The 22,021-nt window shown below is 42.3% G+C and overlaps 1 protein-coding gene and 1 long non-coding RNA gene across 25 annotated transcripts in view; one reads left to right on the top strand and one right to left on the bottom strand.

The window, feature by feature from the left end:
* Nucleotides 1–22,021, bottom strand: part of EPB41 (erythrocyte membrane protein band 4.1) — a 129,095-nt gene that overhangs the window by 72,304 nt on the left and 34,770 nt on the right. For 5 of the 24 annotated variants that reach the window (XM_058195266.1, XM_058195265.1, XM_058195270.1 and 2 more), the window contains exon 1: nucleotides 19,718–21,377. The exons of 2 other annotated variants lie outside the window; for them this stretch is intronic. In XM_058195266.1, coding sequence (XP_058051249.1) covers nucleotides 19,718–19,764 — 47 coding nt within the window. In that variant the 5' untranslated portion in view covers nucleotides 19,765–21,377. Of the gene's footprint in view, nucleotides 1–19,717; nucleotides 21,385–22,021 lie in introns of those variants that run through there. 17 more of the 24 variants (XM_058195279.1, XM_058195275.1, XM_058195281.1 and 14 more) reach the window with 7 other exon arrangements.
* LOC131204252 (uncharacterized) lies at nucleotides 10–7,889 on the top strand. Its single transcript, XR_009156563.1, has 3 exons — nucleotides 10–90; nucleotides 269–564; nucleotides 6,987–7,889. It is a non-coding gene; the product is annotated as an uncharacterized LOC131204252 (long non-coding RNA).

The raw sequence follows: 22,021 nt of genomic DNA, 5'->3' as shown, positions 1-22,021 counted from the left end.
AGGGAGGGAGGAAGATAGGTAGCGAAAGAGCGGGCCCGCGCGCGAGGCTCGCGCCCTCTTCAAAATAAATGAATCCCAACGGCCATCTGGGTCAGTTATGAGGGGGGGAAAGGTGCGCGCGCAGGCGCGCTCTCTTATTTCTTCACCCCCCCTCCCTCGTTTCCTTCCCGCTATGGGAGTTGCAGTCTTTTTCTGTGGGTCGCCTGGGGACTTAACCTGCTTTTTTTCCTTTCTTTTTTCTTTTCTTCCCCCCAAAAAAAAATAAAAGGAAGGAGATGGAGGAAGATAACAATGGCTCGTCGGCCCAGACGTCTTTGCCCAAAAGGCGGGGCTGCCGTGGTGTAATAATAGTAAGAGCGGAATGGACGAAGGAAGCGAGGCATCCAATGGAGTCGGAGTCTCGAGCCCTGCGTCAGATGGAAAAAAAGCATCTCAGCTTAAAAGCGTTCGCAGGAGAAGCTGAACCCCGGTTTACTCAATTAATCCAGTTTCCTGTGGCAGTCTCCGCAAGCCTTATGCTAATCCCTTGAGCCGCTCGGTCCACTCCACGCAAGAGGTGAAAAGGTGACGATTATCTTAGTCTAGCTTAACGATTCAGGTTCAAGAAGTAGCCATTAAGGGCCATCCAGTCTATTTCCCCCACCCAAAAAAGTCAGCCTACGGTTTTGCTTTTTAAATTTTCCAAGCACTTGGCATACAGAGAGGTACGCTGCCTCTGAAAATGGAGGCTCCATCTCTCTGGCTTTTGATAATCCTGTCATCTCACTGACTTGGTGATCTGCGCTATATCTGGCAGTGAGAACAATCAATTAACTGTATTCTGTGAAATCCTTTCTTTTGTCTGCTGCCCATCTGATTAGGTAAGTATCTACCCTGTTTCCCCTAAAATAAGACCACCCCTGATAAGCCCATGCGCGCATGCGCTCAAAAATAAGCCCTCCCCAAAAATATTTAACCACATGTGCAGCTGGTCCCTGCCATTTCCTCTGGTTAGGGTTAGGGAGACAAAGCTGGCAATCAGGTAAGACAGCAAGAGGAGCCCTGTCTTGCTCCACGTGCCCCAAAATAATAAGACATCCTCGAAAAAAAGGCCAAGCACTTATTTTGGGGTTCAAAAAAATATAAGACGGGGTCTTATTTTCGGGGAAACACGGTACTATGAAAGCTACCAAGTGGTGCAAGATTGTATGAGAAAATGATCTTTTAATTGCATCGGTCCTGAATTTCTCATACAATCTTGCATTACTTGGTAGCCTTGATAGTGAGTAAACGCCCAAAATTGCTGCACCCACATAAGAAATTTCATACAGTCCTCAAGTTTGCAACCATTTGTTTAGCAATTGTTGGAAGTTACGACTGGTGGAAAAAGTGGCTTACAATCTTCTCACTTAAAACTGATTCCATCACATTTCTGTGGTCAAATGAAAAAAATGTGGGTGCTTGGTAACCAGCATATACTTAAAACAGTTATAGCACCATGAATCATGTGATCACCATTAATGACCTTTTCCAGTCAGCTTTCCACAAAGTATATGGGGGAAGCCAGGTTCACTTAAAAACCACAGCAAAAGATTGGGCAGGACTCTCTTAATAAGTACCTCAGCGACAGATGTTCCAATCCCAATTGCGGTCATAAATCAAGGATCACCTGTAATCTAAACAGACAGCTTAATCCAGTTGCCAGTATCCTGAGAACTACTATATCAACAGTGCTTCATACTATACAGGGGCAGACCATCCCTCCTCTGCATTTTACTTCTGCAAGTTCTTTGAAACAAATATCTACTGCTTTGCTATGGCATCATAACACAATTTAAGCATCAAGCACAGTGAAATCAGGAAGTGTTGGCTCTGCATATTTAAGTTTAGCATATGCCTTTAAAAACCTTAAATCTGAAACATGCCAGCTTGCTCGACTGAAGGAGGAAGTTGTAGCAAAATAAGACTCATAGGGGAAAAAACAGCTTCTACCACATATTTGCTCTGAAGAGTACTATACCAAGGGCAGACACACATTGGGCAAGCAAAGAATGATGCAGGTGGCCTTCCTGCTATAGCAGCAAAAATCTCTTGCATGAGATTTTTAAACTACCCATGCTTCCCCAAAAATAAAACCAGGTCTTATTGTCTTTTGGGTCCCATAATAAGCATTAGGGCTTATTTTTCAGGGAGTCATTTCCTCCCCGCCCCATGTACAGGAGGCCCATTTCTGCTTGCTCACTACAGGGCAGGAGGCTGTGCAGTGTGCTAGTGCTGCGGGGGGTGGGGTGGGGGAGGGGGGGGTGAAGCTGCCTCACATGCCCTGCACTGGCTTACCTCAGGACACCCGCAGCCAGGCCACCCATGCCCTGACACCTGCCTCACCTCATAATAGCGGCTCTGGCAGCCTCATCCAGCAGGACCTCATGTGGCCACCGGCCCACTTCTGCTTGCGGCAGAAGCAGAAGGCTGAGTGACAAGGGTAGGCAGGGGAATGGAGCTGCCCCACACACCACATATTGACTTACTTCAGGGCCCCCACAGCCGGGCCATCCATACCCCAACACCTGTCTCGCTTCATGGCTGTGGCAATCGGTACACTGCTTGGCCTCCTGTTCTGTTGCAGCCATGAGAAGCAAAAGAAGTTCACCGGTGGCCACATGGGCTCCTACTGCACATAGTTGCTGGTGCTGCAGCCGCAGGCAGGTGTCAGGATCTGGATGTCCTGGCTGCGGGACCCCTGAGGTAAGACGGCGTGGGGCAAATGGGGTGGCTCCAGCACCACCCCATGTCGCCTCATGGCCACGGTGATGCACGCAACCAGACGGAACGGGCACATGGCCAGATGTGCAGACTCATAAGTAGGGCTTATTTGGGGGGTAGGGCTTATATTAGGTGCGCGTGTAAAAAACCCCATGCTAGGACTTATTTTTAGGGAAACAGTATATAGAGGTAGTTCTTAACTTTCAACCACAATTTGGACCACAAGGTATGGTCATAAGTAAATTGGATGGTGGTCATTAAGCATCTCGTGGTCATTAAGTAAATCATGCAGATGTTAAATGAATCCAACTTCCCCAATGGGTGGAATTTTTTGTTGGAAATTAGTATTGCAAATCACAATCACGTTACTGCAGGACGGCTGCAACCGGTTCTAAATGCAAGCTCATTGCCAAGTGTTCTAATTGAGCTCACGTGACTATGGGGTGGTGCAATATTCATAAATGAGACTACAGGTTGTAAATCACTTCATAATTTTGAACCATCATTAAACCAACAGTCGTAAGTCAAGGACTACCTGTATTCTTCACAATGTTGACATATGAAAAGGATGCATCCCCTTATCATAGAAAGGCATCTGATGGCTCTGTCTAGTATATGTCACACTCACAGCACAGGAGGTACTTTACGCCCAATCATTGAGCACTGAAACATCCATGGCTTCCTTTTCACAAAAAATGGGTGAAAAGTAATTGTATTAACTCACATACATCTAATACAGATACACCTCCATGCACATATCAACACTGCAATCCAATGAGCTCTTTTTTCCTAACACCGTTATCAACATTTATAAACAGCATGCCATTTACTATACGTAAGAATTAAAAAACAAAAATTCCAGGATTCTTAATATGGAAAGGTTATTACAAGGGAAAAGAATCATAATTCTCAATTGGGTGGTGTGTGTTTTTTAATCTCCCTTTTACATACAAGGGAAGCATAATCTCTCATACTGGCTTTGCATACTGCAGTAATCTATAAATCAAGGTATATAATGGTTGGGTTGACGCAAGACAGTAAGCCAAAACCAAAATCAATAAACTATGGATTTGTTCACTATGTGAACCAGGCCTTAGAACTACTATTTTATATACTGCATGTACACATCATATTTTCTCTCTCATGCTTATTTAAAGGTCTCCCCTCATTTTATTCCACCTAAAACTATCATGGGCTCAGAGCAAATGACTAGCCAAAAATCACATGAATTTGGTGGTCAAGTGTGGATTTAAACCTCTGTTTGTTGGTTGAGGTTTGACCCCATAGCTGTAGTACTATCTCTTTACCACATTCTCAAATATCTGACCAGGATCTCACTGCAATATTCTCTAATCAATAAAATAGGTATGGTCTCACTATAGCCTTTCCACTGCAACATCAACAATCCACAACTATTCTAAAGCAGGTCACTATTTCAAAAGCACAGCTTTAGAATTATGGATGTCTTTTAATTACATATGAAAGGTGCAATTTTATGTATACTGATCCAAAGTAAGACTTTCTATTTGGACATATAATATTTCCAATTACAGGTAATCCTCAATTTACAACGGTTCATTTAATGACCATTCAAGGCACTAAAAAAGTGATTTATGACTGTTTTTCACACTTATGACTGTTGCAGTATCCCCGTGGTCGTGTGATTAAAATTTGGACAATTAATTCATGTTTATGAAAGTCACAGCATCCTGAGATCATCTTTTGCAACCTTCTGACAAGCAAAGTCACCGTGTCGCTAATTTAACAACTGCAGTGATTCACTTAATAGCAATGGCAAGCAAGGTCATAGAATGGGACAAAACTCACTTAACAACATAAATTTTGCGCTGAATTATGGTCTTAAATTGAGGACTACCTGTACAACTTTATACTGCACGAAAATAAGACCCTGTCTTATATTTTTTTGAGCACTGAAATAAGCGCTTGCCCTTATTGCCATGCACTCAAAAGCCCAATTCGGCTTATTATCAGGAAATGTCTTATTTTGGGGAAAACAGGGTATAAGCGATATCCAAAGGATGAACATTGTCGTACTGAATGTGAATGCAGTCAGAGCAGTGGTGGGTTTCAAAAATTTTTACTACCGATTCTGTGGGTGTGGCTTGGTGGACATGGCAAGGCTTGGTGGGCATGGCTTGGGTGTGGCAAAGGATGGATACTGTAAAATCTCCATTCCCTCCCTAATCCAGAGGAAGGTTACTGTAAAATCCCCATTTCCTCCCAATCAGCTGGGACTTGGGAGGCAGAGAATAGATGGGGGCGGGGCCAGTCAGAATTTTTACTACCGGTTCTCCAAACTACTCAAAATTTCTGCTACCAGTTCTCCAGAACTGGTCAGAACCTGCTGAAACCCACCTCTGAGTCAGAGCCACTGTCTTGGGTAGCGTTTTTAGTAGTCCATAACATGCCTGCCAACATTGTAACTGGAGCACTTGAGAAATTTCACTGAAGGAACAGTAGATAGATGCCACTTTTAAATGTGATTACACAGTCGAGGACCTGGATTACAATCCAAGAATTTTGATCAAAGCTATTTCCATTGTAGCACTGAGCTGATCTCATCAAATTTTACAAAGCTCAGCAGGGACAGTGCTGAATAATGCTTGGGTTGAAGACTAGCAGGAAATCCCAGGCCTGGAGGCTAGGTTGAGAAGTCAAAGGAAAAGAATACCCTGGAAAAAGGCAATGGCAAATCACTTTATGTTGTTGCCAAAATCGTACATGGATGTGCCTGTATAGTTCCCAGGAATCAAACTTGGATTGATCTTGGGGGTGGGGGGATCAAGCAGACCATGAATCCCTTTTTAAAAAAATTATTTTAAAGCATAAAAATCTATAACACAATCAAACAAGGTAGAATTGTGTGATTACACAAGCTTGATCCATTTTTAATCCAAAATAAAAGTTTGCTTTAAAATGATGAGATTAAAGCAGTTGAGGAAATGGCTTTTGTCTTCTAGTGCACCAAAAATCCATGTTGCCTCTTGCATCATGAAGATGGTAAAAAGTCCCCTAAATTAGAAGGGACATTTTCTATAATCCTATTTGAAAGTTTAAATATGCTACAAGTGTGTCTTGTGATCCCTGCAGTTAAATATTACACAGGAGAGATTTGCCAAGCCTGAAAAGAAAGATTACATAAGTAAATGTATTTGGAAGGGAAACAAAACACGGTCCTTTTAAGAATGTATTATACTCAGATTTCTTGCCAGAGAAATTTTCACTCTGCTCCAGGTCAACTAATGATTGAAATTATGGCAGGTACATGCAAGATATATCTGTCTCTTTTCTTCTGTGGTGCCAAATAAAGCACCCTGGGCCTATTTTTGTCTGCTGCTGTTTCTAGCTTCCAGTAGACAGACAGGATGTATATTTTCCAAAGGGTAATTTTTGGAATGTATTTCATATACTGTTTGTTGTCTCTGTTTAAAGTTAATACAATGTATTTTAATGCATTACCAATTTTGTTAGTTTTGAGTTTGTCACTTATCAACAGAAGAGTTCCTTCAATCTTTGAAAGATTTTCTATTCAGTGATGTTTTTATGCTGAAGAAACTATCTTCCATCCTTCTTTACTTTGATATTAATACACTTTAAAAAGAACATCAGCTTTGGAGGGATCCATGGAACAATGTGTGAAATGGTAGCAAGGCTGCAGAAGGAAGGGAACAACTCTCCTATCAGCAAGAAAACAGTAAGTGGACCTCTGCTTAGTAAATGATTCTGAGACAGAGGTGGTGGTATTCACCCGGTTTGGACCTGTTCGGGCAAACCGATAGCTGCGACTGCAGGTGGGGCCGCACCTGCCCCCCCAGCCAGACGTAATGCCATCTTATTTAGCCATGTTTTTGAGGCCGGGCGCATGTGAAGCAAGCATGCATGTGAGGGACGAACCGGTGGTAAGAATATGTGAAACCCACGGCTGTTCTGAGAGTATTCTGGTTCTAATCCATTACTCTCCAGTTTATTAATTTTAATCCTACACGGTTAGATTATGCACCATGTTGTTTATTTTGATGGGCAAGACATAAATATGTGAAATAAGATTTAAGATACTATCACTGCTTTAGGCACTCTATTTGTCTTTTCTCCATGAAGGAGCTGGGGGCTACAGGTAAAGTTTTTGCTTGTTATTTTTATAATTCATTGAGAATCGTGTAAATAATATGTGTAAATGATTATATTTTATTTTGCTTAATTTTTTCAATGTATTTATTTTCCAGGAAGAGAAAGCAGCCAAAAGGGAAAGAAAGTCTGAAAAAAGTCCTCTTTTCACCTCGGTCTATGTACCAGAGCCAGCTGGCTGCAAACTCTCCATTCAGGGAATTTCAAAACATTTTCCCTCCTCTCTTGGGGCTCCTGCACAGACAGCAGCCCAGGAGGTGGTAGTTACTAACAATAGACCACTCATGTTGCAGAAAAACACGCAGATGCAGCCCCCCACGTGCTGAAGGCCTTTTATGGAAAAAAATGTTCCTGGTCATGCATATTAATAATGGTGGCCGCCTAGAAAGATTTCCTAAAATAAAGACATTTGACTACATTAAAGGCAGCCGGCCCTTGACAGCTTCTTGAATGGATGCCATTTGAGGAGGCGTGCTGCTGCATCTTAGATTCTTTCAACTTGTCATTTAGCACAAAAACAAACATTGGTCATTAAGTGAGGGGTTGAAACGACATGTTTACAGTGGTGATCCTGGAATAATCATTAAGAGGAGAGAGAGAGAGAGAGGTGAAAGGATTAGAGCGCACGACAGGGAGACCACAGAAGTTTATAGGCTTCCCAAGAAATTGGGGGGGTGGGAGGCTGAGCATTAAAAATGCAAAACAGCCATACTTGATCTAGGTTACATTGGAATACTTTTTTCCCCAGAGATATTCCTCAGAAATATGGAGTAATTTTTATTATTTCATTTTTATAACCGAAAGCCAGTCTAGGGGAGGAAAAATAATGATTGCTTTTCCATGCTGGGTCCATTTTACCTGCTATATAGACAAAGATGTCTGTAGGTTGTTAAAAAAAAGGCAATATGGCTACAAGTTAACCAAATCTGTGTACAAGCAACACACAAAAAACACATTGGTTGCCCAATCATGCTACCATTGACTTGGTTCCACCTTGTTAGATGCCTACATCTATAAAATAAACCTATTATGCTTTGGATTCAAAGTTGTCCTTATCTTCTTTTTGCCATACAATGATTTGCTTGATAATAACTTACATAATCCACCGCCCAGACAAAACAATTTGTAATACATTTGCATTATTCGATTTTACATTAATGTGGCATTCCCAATTACTCAGGATTACTTGAACAAACTAGTATTCTTGTATCCTCAAGATTACTTGAATGAACTATTATACTTTTATGGTATTGACAATTGGCTGAGTATCTCTTAAGGTATTAAATTGCCAAATAGGCTCGAACCCTATGAACAAGTGGAGTGAGGCAGGCAAGCTATATCACTTCAAAACCTTTGTACATTTCAATATGAAGTGTGGTAATCATTAAAATCATAAACAGAATATTTTATTTTTTAACTCTTAAGTTTTCTGAAAAATAGAAGCACACACTTGTGGCATCTTAGTGACAATTTTTACAAACTTTTGTGATTCATGAGCCTTTAAAGTAGCAGTGAATTTATTAAAGATTCTTCATTGCTTTTGCTCTAGAGGATTAACAGAGCTACCTTTTGAAAACTTTTTAATGATTTAATAATCAAATTACACAAAATGTGAAAAAATCTCACAATTGAATTAGTCAGTACCATCAACTGACTGATCTCTTATCACACTTACAAATGCTTTTCTCTCATGCTTAGTTCCTTTGTGGTCAAATGAATGACATTAGCTAGCAGGGCTTTTGCAGAAGAGATTTTTAAATCTGGTCTCCTCTCCCATATTTTTTACTCCATTTGATGGGACTGAATTCAGCTCATCGGCCACACTGAATTTGCACTTTGTTCTATAATATCCAAAACCTGGGGTACAGATTTACTGCTGCTGTTCATAGCCTATTTATATGCCATTATATTGCTCAGTATCATGTAAAATATTATTAAAGTTTAAAACCAGTAGCTATACCTATAAGTAAAAAAACTCTACAGAAGAATGTATAAAAATGTATTTAAAATGGAATTAGCCAAAAATGGAATCAGTAAATGTATTGATTATTTTAATAATTCATATTTAAACTTCACCACTATTGTATTATTGGAGGCCTCTGAGGTTCAGGAGCTATAGCTCACTGGCAGATTCACTCCCTGGTATAACATAGGCCAGCTTCATAGTACGGCATACAAGTTCAAAAAGGAGATTTAGGTTAGAATGACCTTATAGATCTCAGACAAAAAAAATCCACATAAACACTGTATTTTATATACATTTTATGTCCCCTCAAGTCTGGCGTCCCCTCCACAGTTTGGCAGATCCGTATACAAAATATGGAACAGCAAACTTGATCATCTGCATTCTGAGTACTCTAATGGCCAGAAGCAAACTCAGGCCTACAGCAGGGGCTCCAGAAGAACAACTATAACAATGTAAACCAGCTGATACCAAATCATATCACAATCAGCCCTATTTGTTTGTTTATTTATCTCTTGTTGAGTAAAACAAATCCATGACAAAATCTTGCAGATAAGCAAAATACATTTATTGATTGTCATTTTCCAGTAATTCCAGAAAAAGAAGTATTACCCATTATTGAGCAACTGCTAGTTTGCACTGCTATGAATCAGTCAGGAGCATGAAAAGAGCATAAAGGGAAAAATCCAGAAAGCAGAAATAAACCATGTCCATCTGCAATCATGCTCTTCCTGGATTACAATCAATAAATCATTTTTTTAAAAAAAAACAACCAATAGCTTCAAAGTCTGGTTTGCTACTCTAAAGCAAATTTTAGAACAGCCATTCACTAATTCTATTCATAGTCAAACTTTGATTATTTAAACTCAGAAATCTGATTGACAGATATTTAGGTTGTAACCTTGTCCAGTAACAATACCTAATAATTTAATATAAAAGAACTCAGAACACTGAAGAGGGAAATTGTACATATAACCCCTAGTTGGTTGTTTTTCGTGCATGGTCATTTTCTTTTCAGTGCAAAGAATCAAGCCAAATAATTATATTAAAACCAATAAAACAACTAGCTCCTTGCCAATATATTAACTCATGGCAGACATGCTAACCCTCTGTATTTAAAATCTCTATCCTGTTTTTAAAAATAACTCTTATATTATCCACTTTTAAAATTATTTTTTGTGAAAAGCATTTTGCTTTGAGTTCTTTTGCCTTCCATTCCTACCAAAACAAACAGAGTAACCTAGAATGTCTCTTTGCTATGTGGGTTATTTTACAAAAAGAGGTTGGTGGGGGGGGGGTGGAATACTGCAGAGCTCATGACAAAATAATGAGAATTGAATCTGTCTGCCTCTTGTGGTCTGGAACATGAAAAGCAAAAAGACTGTATCCTGAAGCTATAAATAATGTCTCCATTCACATTCAAAGCTCAGAAAGACAAAAATGCAACTCCCAAAGGACAGCTTTCGTGAAGACTGGTTAAAAACCTAAAGTTTGGAGAAAATGTTTTACAGTCCTAGGCAAGATAGTTTTCTACAAGGCAATCTCTCCTTGGTGCTCCATTTATATTCCTTGGACAGGAAGATAACAGGTAGCCCTTGACTTATGACCAAAATTGCTGTTGAGCCCAAAATTGCTGTTGCTAAGTGAGTGAGTTGTTAAGTGAATTTTGCCCCATTTTATGACCTTTCTTGCCACAGTTGTTAAATGAATGGCTTCAATTAAGTTAGTAATACAGTTGTTAAGTGACTCTGGCTTTCCCATTCACTTTGCTTGTCAGAAGGTCACAAAAGGTGACTTTATCACTTATCACTCCGGGACACTGCAACCCTCATAAATACAAGTCAGTTGCCATGCATCTAAATTTTGATCACGTGACCATGAGTGTGAAAACTGGTGATAAGTCCTTTTTCAGTGTCGTATCTTGGAATAGTCACTAAATGAATTGTTGTAAGTTGAGGATTACCTGTAATTTTAATGGTTAATACATGGCCAGAGCATCCCAATTAGAGACTTGAGATATTTTCCAGTCAATCACAACTTTCCTTGATCAAATTTTACAAACTTCCTTCTATTTTTTTTTTTTTTTTTTTTTATTCAAAAAGTTTTTATTAGTCAAAAAAAGGTTTATACAAATACATATCAGGTATGGTAAATTTTCATTTTTCTTATCTAAAATAAGAATTTTACTCAAATTTTTTAACACATACAACAGCCATATGGCAAGCAGGTGACACGAAGTAGCTAAGTTTACAAATTTTAAATACGTAATAAAGAAGAGTCAAGAATAAACAGAATATCGTACGAAAGAGAATAAGGAAAACCAACACAATCCCAAATATCTTTATCACTTCCTAGTTTTGGATCTCAGAACTCTGGGTTCAGCCTGTCCCAACTCCAGGGCCGCAACAGCGGCAGCCGCTCCGCCCCATGATCTATAACCTCCCTTCTTCAATTCCTGGGTCATCTGATTCCAGGAGGGCTTTGTGTTCCTCCACATAGGCCGTAGCCTCCGCAATTGTACTGATTTTTTCGTAATGCCCTCCCGGAAAATCATCAATCCCTCTGGCATCAGCCATCTGAAGCCCACTCCTTCTGGTACAATTTGCTTGACAAAAAATAATATTTCTTTCTTTTTTCACGTACCTGTCTGGGAATCTGCCTCAGAATGGCTATCTCCCTGCCCCTGTAAATCAGTGCCCCACTCCTATGTTTTCTAAGAATTTCATCTCTCGTCTCTCTTCTCACAAATTTGACATGAACCTCTCTGGGAACTGCATGCGTGCGTGCATATTGAATTAACTCTATAAACTCGATCCACATCCCAATTCATGAAATCAACACCTCTCCCAAGAAATTCTCCCAACAATTTAGTCACAACATCTCTCAAGTCTTCTTGGTCCACTTCTTCCAAATTTTGAAACCTAAGGAAATAAGACATTTTATCCATCTGTAGTCCAAGCACAGCATTGCCTGTCGTCTCCTCTCTTTTCTGCACTGCCCGCATCTCACCCTCCAAACCTTCCACTTTCTGCTTGTTTTCTGCTGAAACTTGTTGAGTATCCTTTAAATCCTTTTGGATAGTCACAATTTCTGCTCTTATTTCATCAATTTCTTGTCCATATTAGATAACTTTTCCAAAATTCTCTCCATCTCTCCAGCAGTTGGTCTCTGACCTTTGCCATTAAGGAAAAAAAATACAAAATCCTCAGGCAGGCACAGTATCCTTGTAATTTCCTCCGGATCCACCAGGGGCACTCACAGGAGCAACGAGTCCAGAGTACAGTTAGTCAACCAGGAAGTCAAGGGAAGTGATGTCATCAAAATTCTCATAGTGAAGGCGGAAGCTGGACGCCACCACTGTTCCCCAGAAGGAGGGGCCTCAAACCTTCCCTCCTAAATTTCTCCATCACCTCTTCTCTCCAGAGCTCCACAAAACCGGTAATCTTCTTATTTTAAGTTCTCCTCTCCAGCATAACTCGTGCTCCTTCCAACCGCAGGGGAGAAAACCCCCGCACTCCGGAGCACTCCACTCACGTTTACCGATATTCCCTTCCCTTCTCCTCCTCAATTCTTCTCCGTTCCCTGTTCACCACCAGGCTGCTGCAGTTATAAATCCAATGCCCCGGTGTCACCGGGCACAGCGGCCCAGGCGACGACCAAAATAATGGCCGCGGCCTGTGGCCTCCAAACCCCGCCAAGCCTAGGACGCGCCAGCATCGGTCCCCACAGTCCTGTATGTCGGCTGGGAGACCCCTGGCGAGCCGTCCGTGCGGCAGGTGTCCTTTTCGGAACACCTGGCCCCTGAGGGCCTCGGCGGCGGCCGGATTCAGGCACTGGAGGCAGGAGAAGCCTTCCAGACGTCCGTTGCCGCTGGACACCGGAAGTCGTCTCCCAAACTTCCTTCTATTTTGTTGTTGATGTGGATCTAGCTTGTTTCCTCGTCAGCACCACAACCCAAATCCTTTCCCTTCATCATCAGACTGGCAAAGTTGTAAAAGCAAGGCCATTCTTTCTAGGAGCCATTGCAGTATTTCCATTTTCGGAAAGTTGACTTCAGATGTTTCCTTAGAGGAAGGAGCCGTGCTTCTTGAGAAGACATAAACTGATTCTCCTAAGGAAAACATCTGGGCTGCAATCTGTGCACTTGTTCATAAACAATGTTTGCAACTTCCGTGGTCTGATGATATTGTTTTGTTTTGCTTCTTCAGTCTTCTTTAACTTTAGCAACCTTTTGGCTGCTTTACCCAGAAGAAATGACGTTCACAGACAGCAAAGCTATCAAGTGGAAAGCAATTATTATTATTATTATTATTATTATTATTATTATTATTATTATTATTATTATTATTATTATTATTAAATTTTTATACCGCCTTCTCCCGAAGGACTCAGGGCGGTGCACAGCCAGATAAAATCAACAATCAATAAATACAATATAAATAAAAACAATACTAAAAAACTTATTAAATTTGGCCCCTGAATTAAAATACATAAACCATAAAACTCATTTAAAATTACAAATATTAAAACTAATTCTATGCCAGTCCTGCGCGGAAGAATAATTACGTCTTCAGCTCACGGCGGAAGGTCCGGAGATCAGGAAGTTGACGAAGTCCTGGGGGAAGTTCGTTCCAGAGGGTAGGGGCCCCCATGAGAAGGCCCTCCCCCTGGGGGTCGCCAGCTGACATTGTTTGGCTCACGGCACCCTGAGGAGGCCCTCCCTGTGGGAGCGCACAGGTCGGTGGGAGGCAAACGGTGGCAGAAGGCGGTCCAGTAAATAACCCGGTCCTAAGCCATGGAGCGCTTTAAAGGTGGTAACCAGCACCTTGAAGTGCACCCGGAAGACCACAGGCAGCCAGTGCAGCTTGCACAGGATAGGTGTTATATGGGCGCCACGAGTGGCTCCCTCTATCACCCGCACAGCTGCATTCTGGACCAACTGAAGCTTCCGGGTGCTCTTCAAGGGGAGCCCCATGTAGAGAGCATTGCAGTAGTCCAGGCGAGAAGTGACGAGAGCATGAGTGACTGTGCATAGGGAATTCCGGTCTAGAAAGGGGCGCAACTGGCGAATCAGGTGTACCTGATAAAAAGCTCTCCTGGAGACGGTCGTCAGATGTTCTTCAAAGGACAACCGTCCATCCAGGAGAACGCCTAAGTTATGCACCTTCTCCATCGGGGCCAATGACTTGCCCCCAACAGTCAGCCGCGGCTGCAGCTGGCTGTACCGGGATGCCAGCATCCACATCCACTCCGTCTTGGAGGGGTTGAGCTTGAGCCTGTTTCTCCCCATCCAGACCCGCACGGCCTCCAGACAGCACTTCAACAGCTTCGTTGGGGTGGCCTGGGGTAGAAATGTACAGCTGGGTGTCATCAGCGTACAGTTGGTAACTCACCCCAAAACCACTGATGATCTCACCCAGCGGCTTCATATAGATGTTGAACAGGAGAGGTGAGAGAATCGACCCCTGCAGCAGCCCACACGTGAGGCGCCTCGCGGTCGATCTCTGTCCTCCTGTCAACACTGTCTGTGACCGGTCGGAGAGATAGGAGGAGAACCACCGAAAAACGGTGCCTCCCACTCCCAAACTCCCCAGCCAGCGCAGCAAGATACCATGGTCGATGGTATCGAAAGCCGCTGAGAGATCTAAAAGGACCAGGGCAGAGGAAAAACCTCTGTCCTGAGACCTCCAGAGATCATCAACCAACGCGACCAAAGCAGTCTCTGTGCTATACCCAGGTCGAAAGCCGGACTGGAACGGGTCCAGATAGACCGTTTCATCCAGGTACTGGGTTAACTGACGTGCCACCACACTCTCAACAACCTTCGCCACAAAGCAAAGGTTGGAGACAGGACGGTAATTTCCCAAAACAGCTGGGTCCAGGGAAGGCTTCTTGAGGAGGGGCCTCTTCACCGCCTCTTTCAAGGCGGAAGGAACAACACCCTCCATCAAAGAAGCATTAATAATCCCCTGGAGCCAGCCTCGTGTGACCTCCTGTGTGGCCAGCACCAACCAGGAGGGACACGGGTCCAATAAACATGTGGTGGCATTCAGCCTTCCCAGCAGCCTGTCCACGTCCTCAGGAGCCACAGTATCAAACTCGTCCCAGATGTGCTCAACAAGACGTGTCTCTGTCATCTCACCTGGATCTACCCAATTTTGGTCCAAACCGTCCCGAAGTTGAGCGATTTTATCGTGCAGATACTTACTAAAATCCTCGGCTCGCCCCTGCAGCGGGTCATCCCGAACCTCCCGATGCAGGAGGGAACGGGTTACCCAAAACAAGGCGGCCGGGCGGTTATCTGCCAATGCAATCAGGGAGGAAACGTAAGTACGCTTAGCCTCCCTCAATGCCACTAGATAGGTCTGAATAAATGACCTAACTAGTGTTCGGTCAGCTTCCGAATGGCTGGACCTCCAAGCGCTCCCTAGGCATCTTTTCCGGCGCTTCATCTCCCTCAGCTCCTCAGAAAACCAAGGAGCTGGTTGAGTTCTACGCTGGGTCAGAGGCCGCAAAGGCACGACACGTCCAAAGCCCCAGCCGCAGCCCGTTCCCAGGCCGTGACTAGTTTTTCGGCCGAGCCGTGGGCCAGATCCTCAGGAAACGGCCCAAGCTCCGTCAATACCAAAGGGCATTCAATTTCTCCAGATTTGTACCGGCCAAGACCCAGCAAATCACAATCAGGGTTTGACACTTATAGGGGATGTTGGAAAAATTGCAAAATCCTGTGTAGGCAATACCCTGCAATCCTCAGATGAGAGACACCTCTTCCAAACCAATAGTGAGAAGAAGCAAACGTATGATAAATGGTTGCAGGAACTAGGCATGGCTAGTCCAGTGACGAGAAGGACCAGGGGAGACATGATAGCAGTCTTCCAATATTTGGGGGCTGCCACAAAGAGGAGGGGGAGTGTCAAGCTATTTTCCAAAGCACGCGAAGGCCAGAGAAGGAATAATGGATGGAAACTGACCAAGGAGAGATTCAACCTGGAAATAAGGAGTACTTTTCTGACAGTGAGAGCAATCAACCAATGGAACAGAAGTTGCCTTCAGAAATTGTGGGAGCTTCATCACTGGAAGCTTTCAAGAAGAGACTGGACCGCCATCTGTCAGAAATGATGTAGGGTCTCCTGCTTGTGGGGGTGGGGTTGGACTAGATGACCTAGTCCAACCCCAAGGTCCCTTCCAACTCAATTAATCTGTAATCTGTAATCTGTAATGGGGTGGCTGAGTGGATGCCATGCTGGCTAAGAATTCTGGGAGTTGAAGTCCACAAGTCTTCAAAGTTGCCAAGATTGGACGCCTCTGCTTTAGAAGCTGATATGTACAGAAGCTGATATGTTCAGATCAAGAGCCATCCTGGGACCCAGAATGATGGGCTAAGAACTGCAGTCTCTGCAGTGGGTGCGCTCAGGGTGCAGTGGACACGCCACAGCAAAGCTAATGAGGGTAACTGAGACAGCATGCCAATGGAGACAGCATGCAATTGATGTGATGTTCCTTTGTGTTTAATGTACTGTCTCTTCTGTCTCATGAACACAACATGCCAAGCTTTTCTAGAAGGGGCAAGTTGTGTGCCTCTGTTTTAAAAACCACAGCCATGATGCTTGGAGTGAAGAAACAGTCAATAGCAACTGTTTCTACCCATTCTACTATGTCTGGTAGAGTAGGTCCCTTTGGTGGCAATGCTTACCTTCTCTATCAGGGCACCTGTCTTGTGGAATAGCCTCTACCCTGAGATGAAGGCAGCCCTGACCTTGTTGGCCTTCTGGAAGGCTGGGAAGACCTGGCTTTCCCCCTGAAATGCAGAGGACAGGATGGAGCTCTGGTGTAGATGTGGTTTTTATGAGTAACTGATATTGTGATATTTTTTTTCAGCTCTGTTTCTTCTTAAAGGATTGATATAGCTAGTTTATTTATATTTCTTTTTCACCATCCAGAGTTTCTTGAGTAGAGGGAGCAGATGAAAAGGAAGGGAGGGAGGGAGGAAGGCAAGCCATTCCTAGTTCCTTCTATGTAATTCATATCACGCCAACCATAACAAACAAAATATATGTCTATCCAGAGCAAATTACCCAGCCTGGATTCGACACATTATGGGTAATAACTCTAGTAATAGCCCTTATATATCTCTTCATAGTGCTTTACAGCCCTCTCTATTGCCTCCAGCAATCTGGGTCCTCCCTATACTGACCTCAGAAGGTTGAAAGGCTGAGTCAACCTTGAGGCCATCAGGATCAAACTGCTGGCAGTGGGCAGAATTAGCCTGCAATACTGCAATATAATCACTGCGCCACCACAGCTCTAATGATGGGAGTTATAGTTGAACCCATGTGGAAATCATCTAGTCAGAAAATGCTGATTTAGAGATTTGTGGTCCATGTATATGATACATTGTTCCCCAAAGCTGAAAGCAAAGAACTCTCACTTCCCTAACACAAAGAGTTAAGATTTCTTTTCAGCTACAAGTCCTGTATGTAACTATTAGTCAAAAGCTGGCATAAATTAAATAATAACTACTCCATTTGGGAAAAAAAATCAATTGTGGTCAGGTTTCTTGCAATGAAACATTATCTTCATCCCTTCATCCCTTGTATTATTAGCATCATCAACAGGAGGGTAGTTAGTGTTCTTTTAAGTTCTACAGCATTCCTTAATGAGTAAAGCCAATCTGTTGATCCAGCTAAGCCTTCTGTTTTCAGATAAACATGAAAAGGTTATGCAACAAGCATCTAGTATTGAAATTCAGCACTGTCATATCATGCTGTTCCTTCATATATGCATACAGAAAAGGAATTTAATAAATGCACAGAGGAACGTGGGCAGTAAAATTGAACGGTGTCTCTGGCCCAGTTCAGATATTCAATTATGAATAGTTTAACAAATCATGCTTTGCGACTGAATGTTGTATGCAACAGTAATAACACTTTAGACTTATATACCACTCCATAGTGCTTTACAGCACTCTCTAAGTCTAAGCAGTTTACAGAGTCAGCATATTGTCCCCCAACAATCTGGGTCCTCATTTTAATGACCTCAGATCATTTAATGAGCCAATCTTGAGACGGTCAGGATCAAACTCTTGGCAGTGGAATGCAGAGTTAGCCTGCAATATTGCATTCTAACCACCATGACACCAGGGCTCTGGTAGTCAGCAACTATGACTTGCAATTCACAGCCTCATTCTGGGTTCAGCCAGCATGTTACGCCACAAACCAAGCAAATCATGTTGCAGAGCAACAAACCATGTTATGTCTTTGATTTTCATCTCCCACCACTCCTTAGTCCAAAAGAAAACCCTTTCAAATGGCTTAACTCCACATCAGCAAACTAGGTCGGGGCTTCCAAAGACAGGCTGAAAGCACCAGATTAGTCTCATTGAAATTAGCCTTGCACAGTACCAGATCTATTTGGCATAGACAAAGATAAATTTACATGCACCACTTTGTGTTCCGTGGAAGACAGATATAAATATGATAAAACAGATGCCTCCTTCTCACTTCTTTAGTGGAGGAAGGAATTGCTTTAAATTTGGCAAAAGAAGAATCCAAAAGTCTGAATGAATGAACCCGTTCAGATATGTTTCATTAGCTTCCCCTTTCCTGCTGCTGTCAGAGAAGGAAGTCTATCTCCCTTTGACCATGTGCCTGCCTAAACTCTGGGGCACCTGCTAGTGTTTCCTTTAAAGGGACAGGTTCAAGGTGTAACTGACAAGGCATTTGCCCTGTTTGCTGAAACTGACAAACCTCTTCAATTTGATTACTGACCATAGGAAAAATACTGTCATGTTCTGTCAGGCACAAGGAACCCAACACAACTCAAAGAATTGATCACAGTGGTATGTTTATTGTCATTTGGCTATAGATAGGAATCTCACCAGACTAAAGCACTCACTACGTAACTACTAAATAAATTCCGTGAAGTTTTAGGGAGGCTCTCCCTTTAGCCACTTCCCTCCCCACAAGCCACTCAAGGCTACTCAACCATTTCACTCCTCCCCTCAATTCAGCGCCTGTAGGAGAAGAGCATGCGGAGCTGGGTGGGTGATGGTGGAGTTAAACTAGTCATCAGCCTAGAGTCCTTGCATTCCCACAAGCACTGCAAGTCCAACCTCTCCTGAATTCCACTGACCCTTATCCAGTGTGCATTCAGTGTTGAACTCAAGTTGACCAGATTCTTCTGAATAGGCTTGAAATAATCTTCTCTGTTCTTTGTGCCCGATGTTAATCTGGTCAACTCAAGTTCAACACCCACCTTATTCCCAAGAGCCTCTTTCTTAATCTGCAAAAGTCAGGATGACCTGAGGAAGATCAGCATTGTTTTGCTGCAATCCTACAGCCTATCTGGAACAAAACGCAATAAACCAAGGCAGCTGACATCTGAATAAACATAGGAGCAGTGTCTTTGCTAAACACAAGCCTTGAGATGCAACTCATAAATAAAGCGCTTATATTTACGATAGAAATTCAAGACAGATTTCCAATATAAATTCTTTTTTTTTTTGGACAGGTTTCATATAAATCTCCATGATGCAAATCAACCATCAAATATTAACGCCTCTACTACATACTTCTCCCATTCAGAAATATGATTTATAATATGGAACTAACCACATAAAGAAGAACATGCGACAGAAAATATCCATTGCTGTAGAATAACAAACTAACCCGCTAGAATTCTACTCTATTTGTTTTTTTAAAAAAGCAAAAAATGAATCCCGTAAGCTTTGTTACATTAGAAAGGGAGGATTAAACAATATAAACCAGAAGAACTGAATTTTTTAAAAAGAAACGAGACTAAGCAAAGCCTCTGCTTCTGGAAGAACGCTTTCAACTCATTAAGAATTTCATAAAAGTTCATACTCACCCCCCAAAAATATGGAGCCAATTACAGGAATCCGATAGGTAATTCATCAGAATCCATCAGTGTAGAATACATGGAAAAGAATGAGAGAAGCAACATATTTAATAGCCAACCAATATAGGTTTGAAAAACAGTCATATATACAAGCATTCTTAATGCGCAAGGAGTTTTGTTTTATTTAAAAAACTAGAAATCCCAGAGAATGCTAGTTTGGTGGAATGTTTAATGCACCAGGCTGGAAACCAGCAGACCCTGAGTTCTAGTCCTGCCCTAAGCACAAAGCCAGCTGGGTGACCTTGGGCCAATAAGAAGGAGGCAATGGCAAAATCTTGCAAGGAATGAACTAGTTGTCAGGAGTCAACACTGACTCAAATGTCCCAGAGAGATAGCAACAGCAATAGCACTTAAACTTATATACCACTTCACAGTGCTTGACAACGGTCTCTAAGCGGTTTACAGAGTCAACGTATTGCCTCCAACAATCTGGGTACTTCTTTTATGGACTCCGGAAGGAGTCAACCTTGAGCCGGTGAGAACTGAACTGCCGAATTGCAGCCAGCAGCCAGCAGAAGTAGCCTGCAGTATTGCACTCTAACCACTGCGCCACCACGGCTCATGAAATGTTACTAAAACGCAACGAGAGATACTGGACTATCGTGTTTTATTATATATGGATATGTATGTATGTGCCTGTGTGTTATGTCTTTGTCCATGTTGTATAATATATATAATATATATAACAACAGAGTTGGAAGGGACCTTGGAGGCCTTCTAGTCCAACCCCCTGCCCAGGCAGGAAACCCTACACTTTCTCAGTCAGATGGTTATCCAACATTTTCTTAAAAATTTCCAGTGTTGGAGCATTCACAACTTCTGCAGGCAAGTCGTTCCACTTATTAATTGTTCTAACTGTCAGGAAATTTCTCCTTAGTTCTAAGTTGCTTCTTTCTTTGATCAGTTTCCATCCATTGCTTCTTGTTCTACCCTCAGGTGCTTTGGAGAACAGCCCAACTCCCTCTTCTTTGTGGCAACCCCTGAGATACCGCCCTGAGTCCTTCGGGAGAAGGGCGGTATAAACATTTAATAAATAATAATAATAATAATATTGGAAGACTGCTATCATGTCTCCCCTAGTCCTTCTTTTTATTAAACTAGACATACCCAGTTCCTGCAACCGTTCTTCATATGTTTTAGCCTCCAGTCCCCTAATCATCTTTGTTGCTCTTCTCTGTGTTTATAAATATAATCAAATAGTATTTAAATGAATGACATATGAAGATGTATCTATAATGTACAGGTAGTCCTTGATTTACAACAGTTCATTTAGTGACCGTCCAAAGTTACAACCGCACTGAAAAAAAGTGACTTATGACCATTGCAGAATCCCCAAGATCCTATGATCAAAATTCAGATGCTTGGCAACTGGTTCATATCTATGCGGTGTCCCAGGGAGGGGGTGTGTGTGTCATGTGATCCCTTTTTGTGACCCTCTGCACAGCAAAGTCACTGGGGAAGCCAGATTCAACCATCAACCATGTTACTAACTGCAGTGATTCATTTAACAACTGTGGCAAGAAAAGTGGTAAAATGGGGCAAAACTCCCTTAACGAATGTCTCACTTAACAACAGAAATTTTGGGCTCAATTGTGGTCGTACGTCAAGGACTACCTGTATTGGTATAAAACAGGGGTTTCCAACCTTGGCAACTTTTGAGCCTGGTGGACTTCAACTCCCAGAATTGAAGTCCACCAGGCTCAAAGTTGCCAAGGTTGGAGACCCCTGGTATAAAACCAGCTTACTCAACCAGCAGCAAATCATGTTGTTAAGAACAGCAATAAGTAAATGCTCAGGGCCTGGGATGTATTTTTTTGAAAGAGCTGGTGCAGGACTGTTTCGGTAATTGCATAGTTTTTCTGTCACTTTTCCCAGGCATAGCAGTAAACAATTACGTGATTTTACAAAACCCAGTCAGATTCAATTTACAAACCAAGTCTGCAATAGCTACTGTAAGTTTCATGTTTTGTTCTCTATTGCCTGAAAAGGGGACTTAAACAAACAAACTTATGTTTTCACTTCTAAAATACCAGCACGATTAAATGAAAGAAATCCAGCAGGCTATAGCAGTGAAGGTATTGGGGAATAAATGGATCCCTCTTGATTTCCCAAGGTAGGATACAAATCTAACCAATATATCCATATAATCTGAAATCATATGCTTGCTTCAACTTTGGGGAAGGAGACTCACCGCTGAACAAGTCTAGCCACACTACAGGCAGTCTGCGAATTACAATGGTTCATTTAATGACC

Source organism: Ahaetulla prasina, chromosome 10 (genome assembly GCF_028640845.1).
Source record: "Ahaetulla prasina isolate Xishuangbanna chromosome 10, ASM2864084v1, whole genome shotgun sequence".
NCBI classification, from domain to species: domain Eukaryota; kingdom Metazoa; phylum Chordata; class Lepidosauria; order Squamata; family Colubridae; genus Ahaetulla; species Ahaetulla prasina.
The sequence above is the reverse complement of the archived record's forward strand: the minus strand, read 5'-3'. Positions and strand labels throughout refer to the sequence as shown.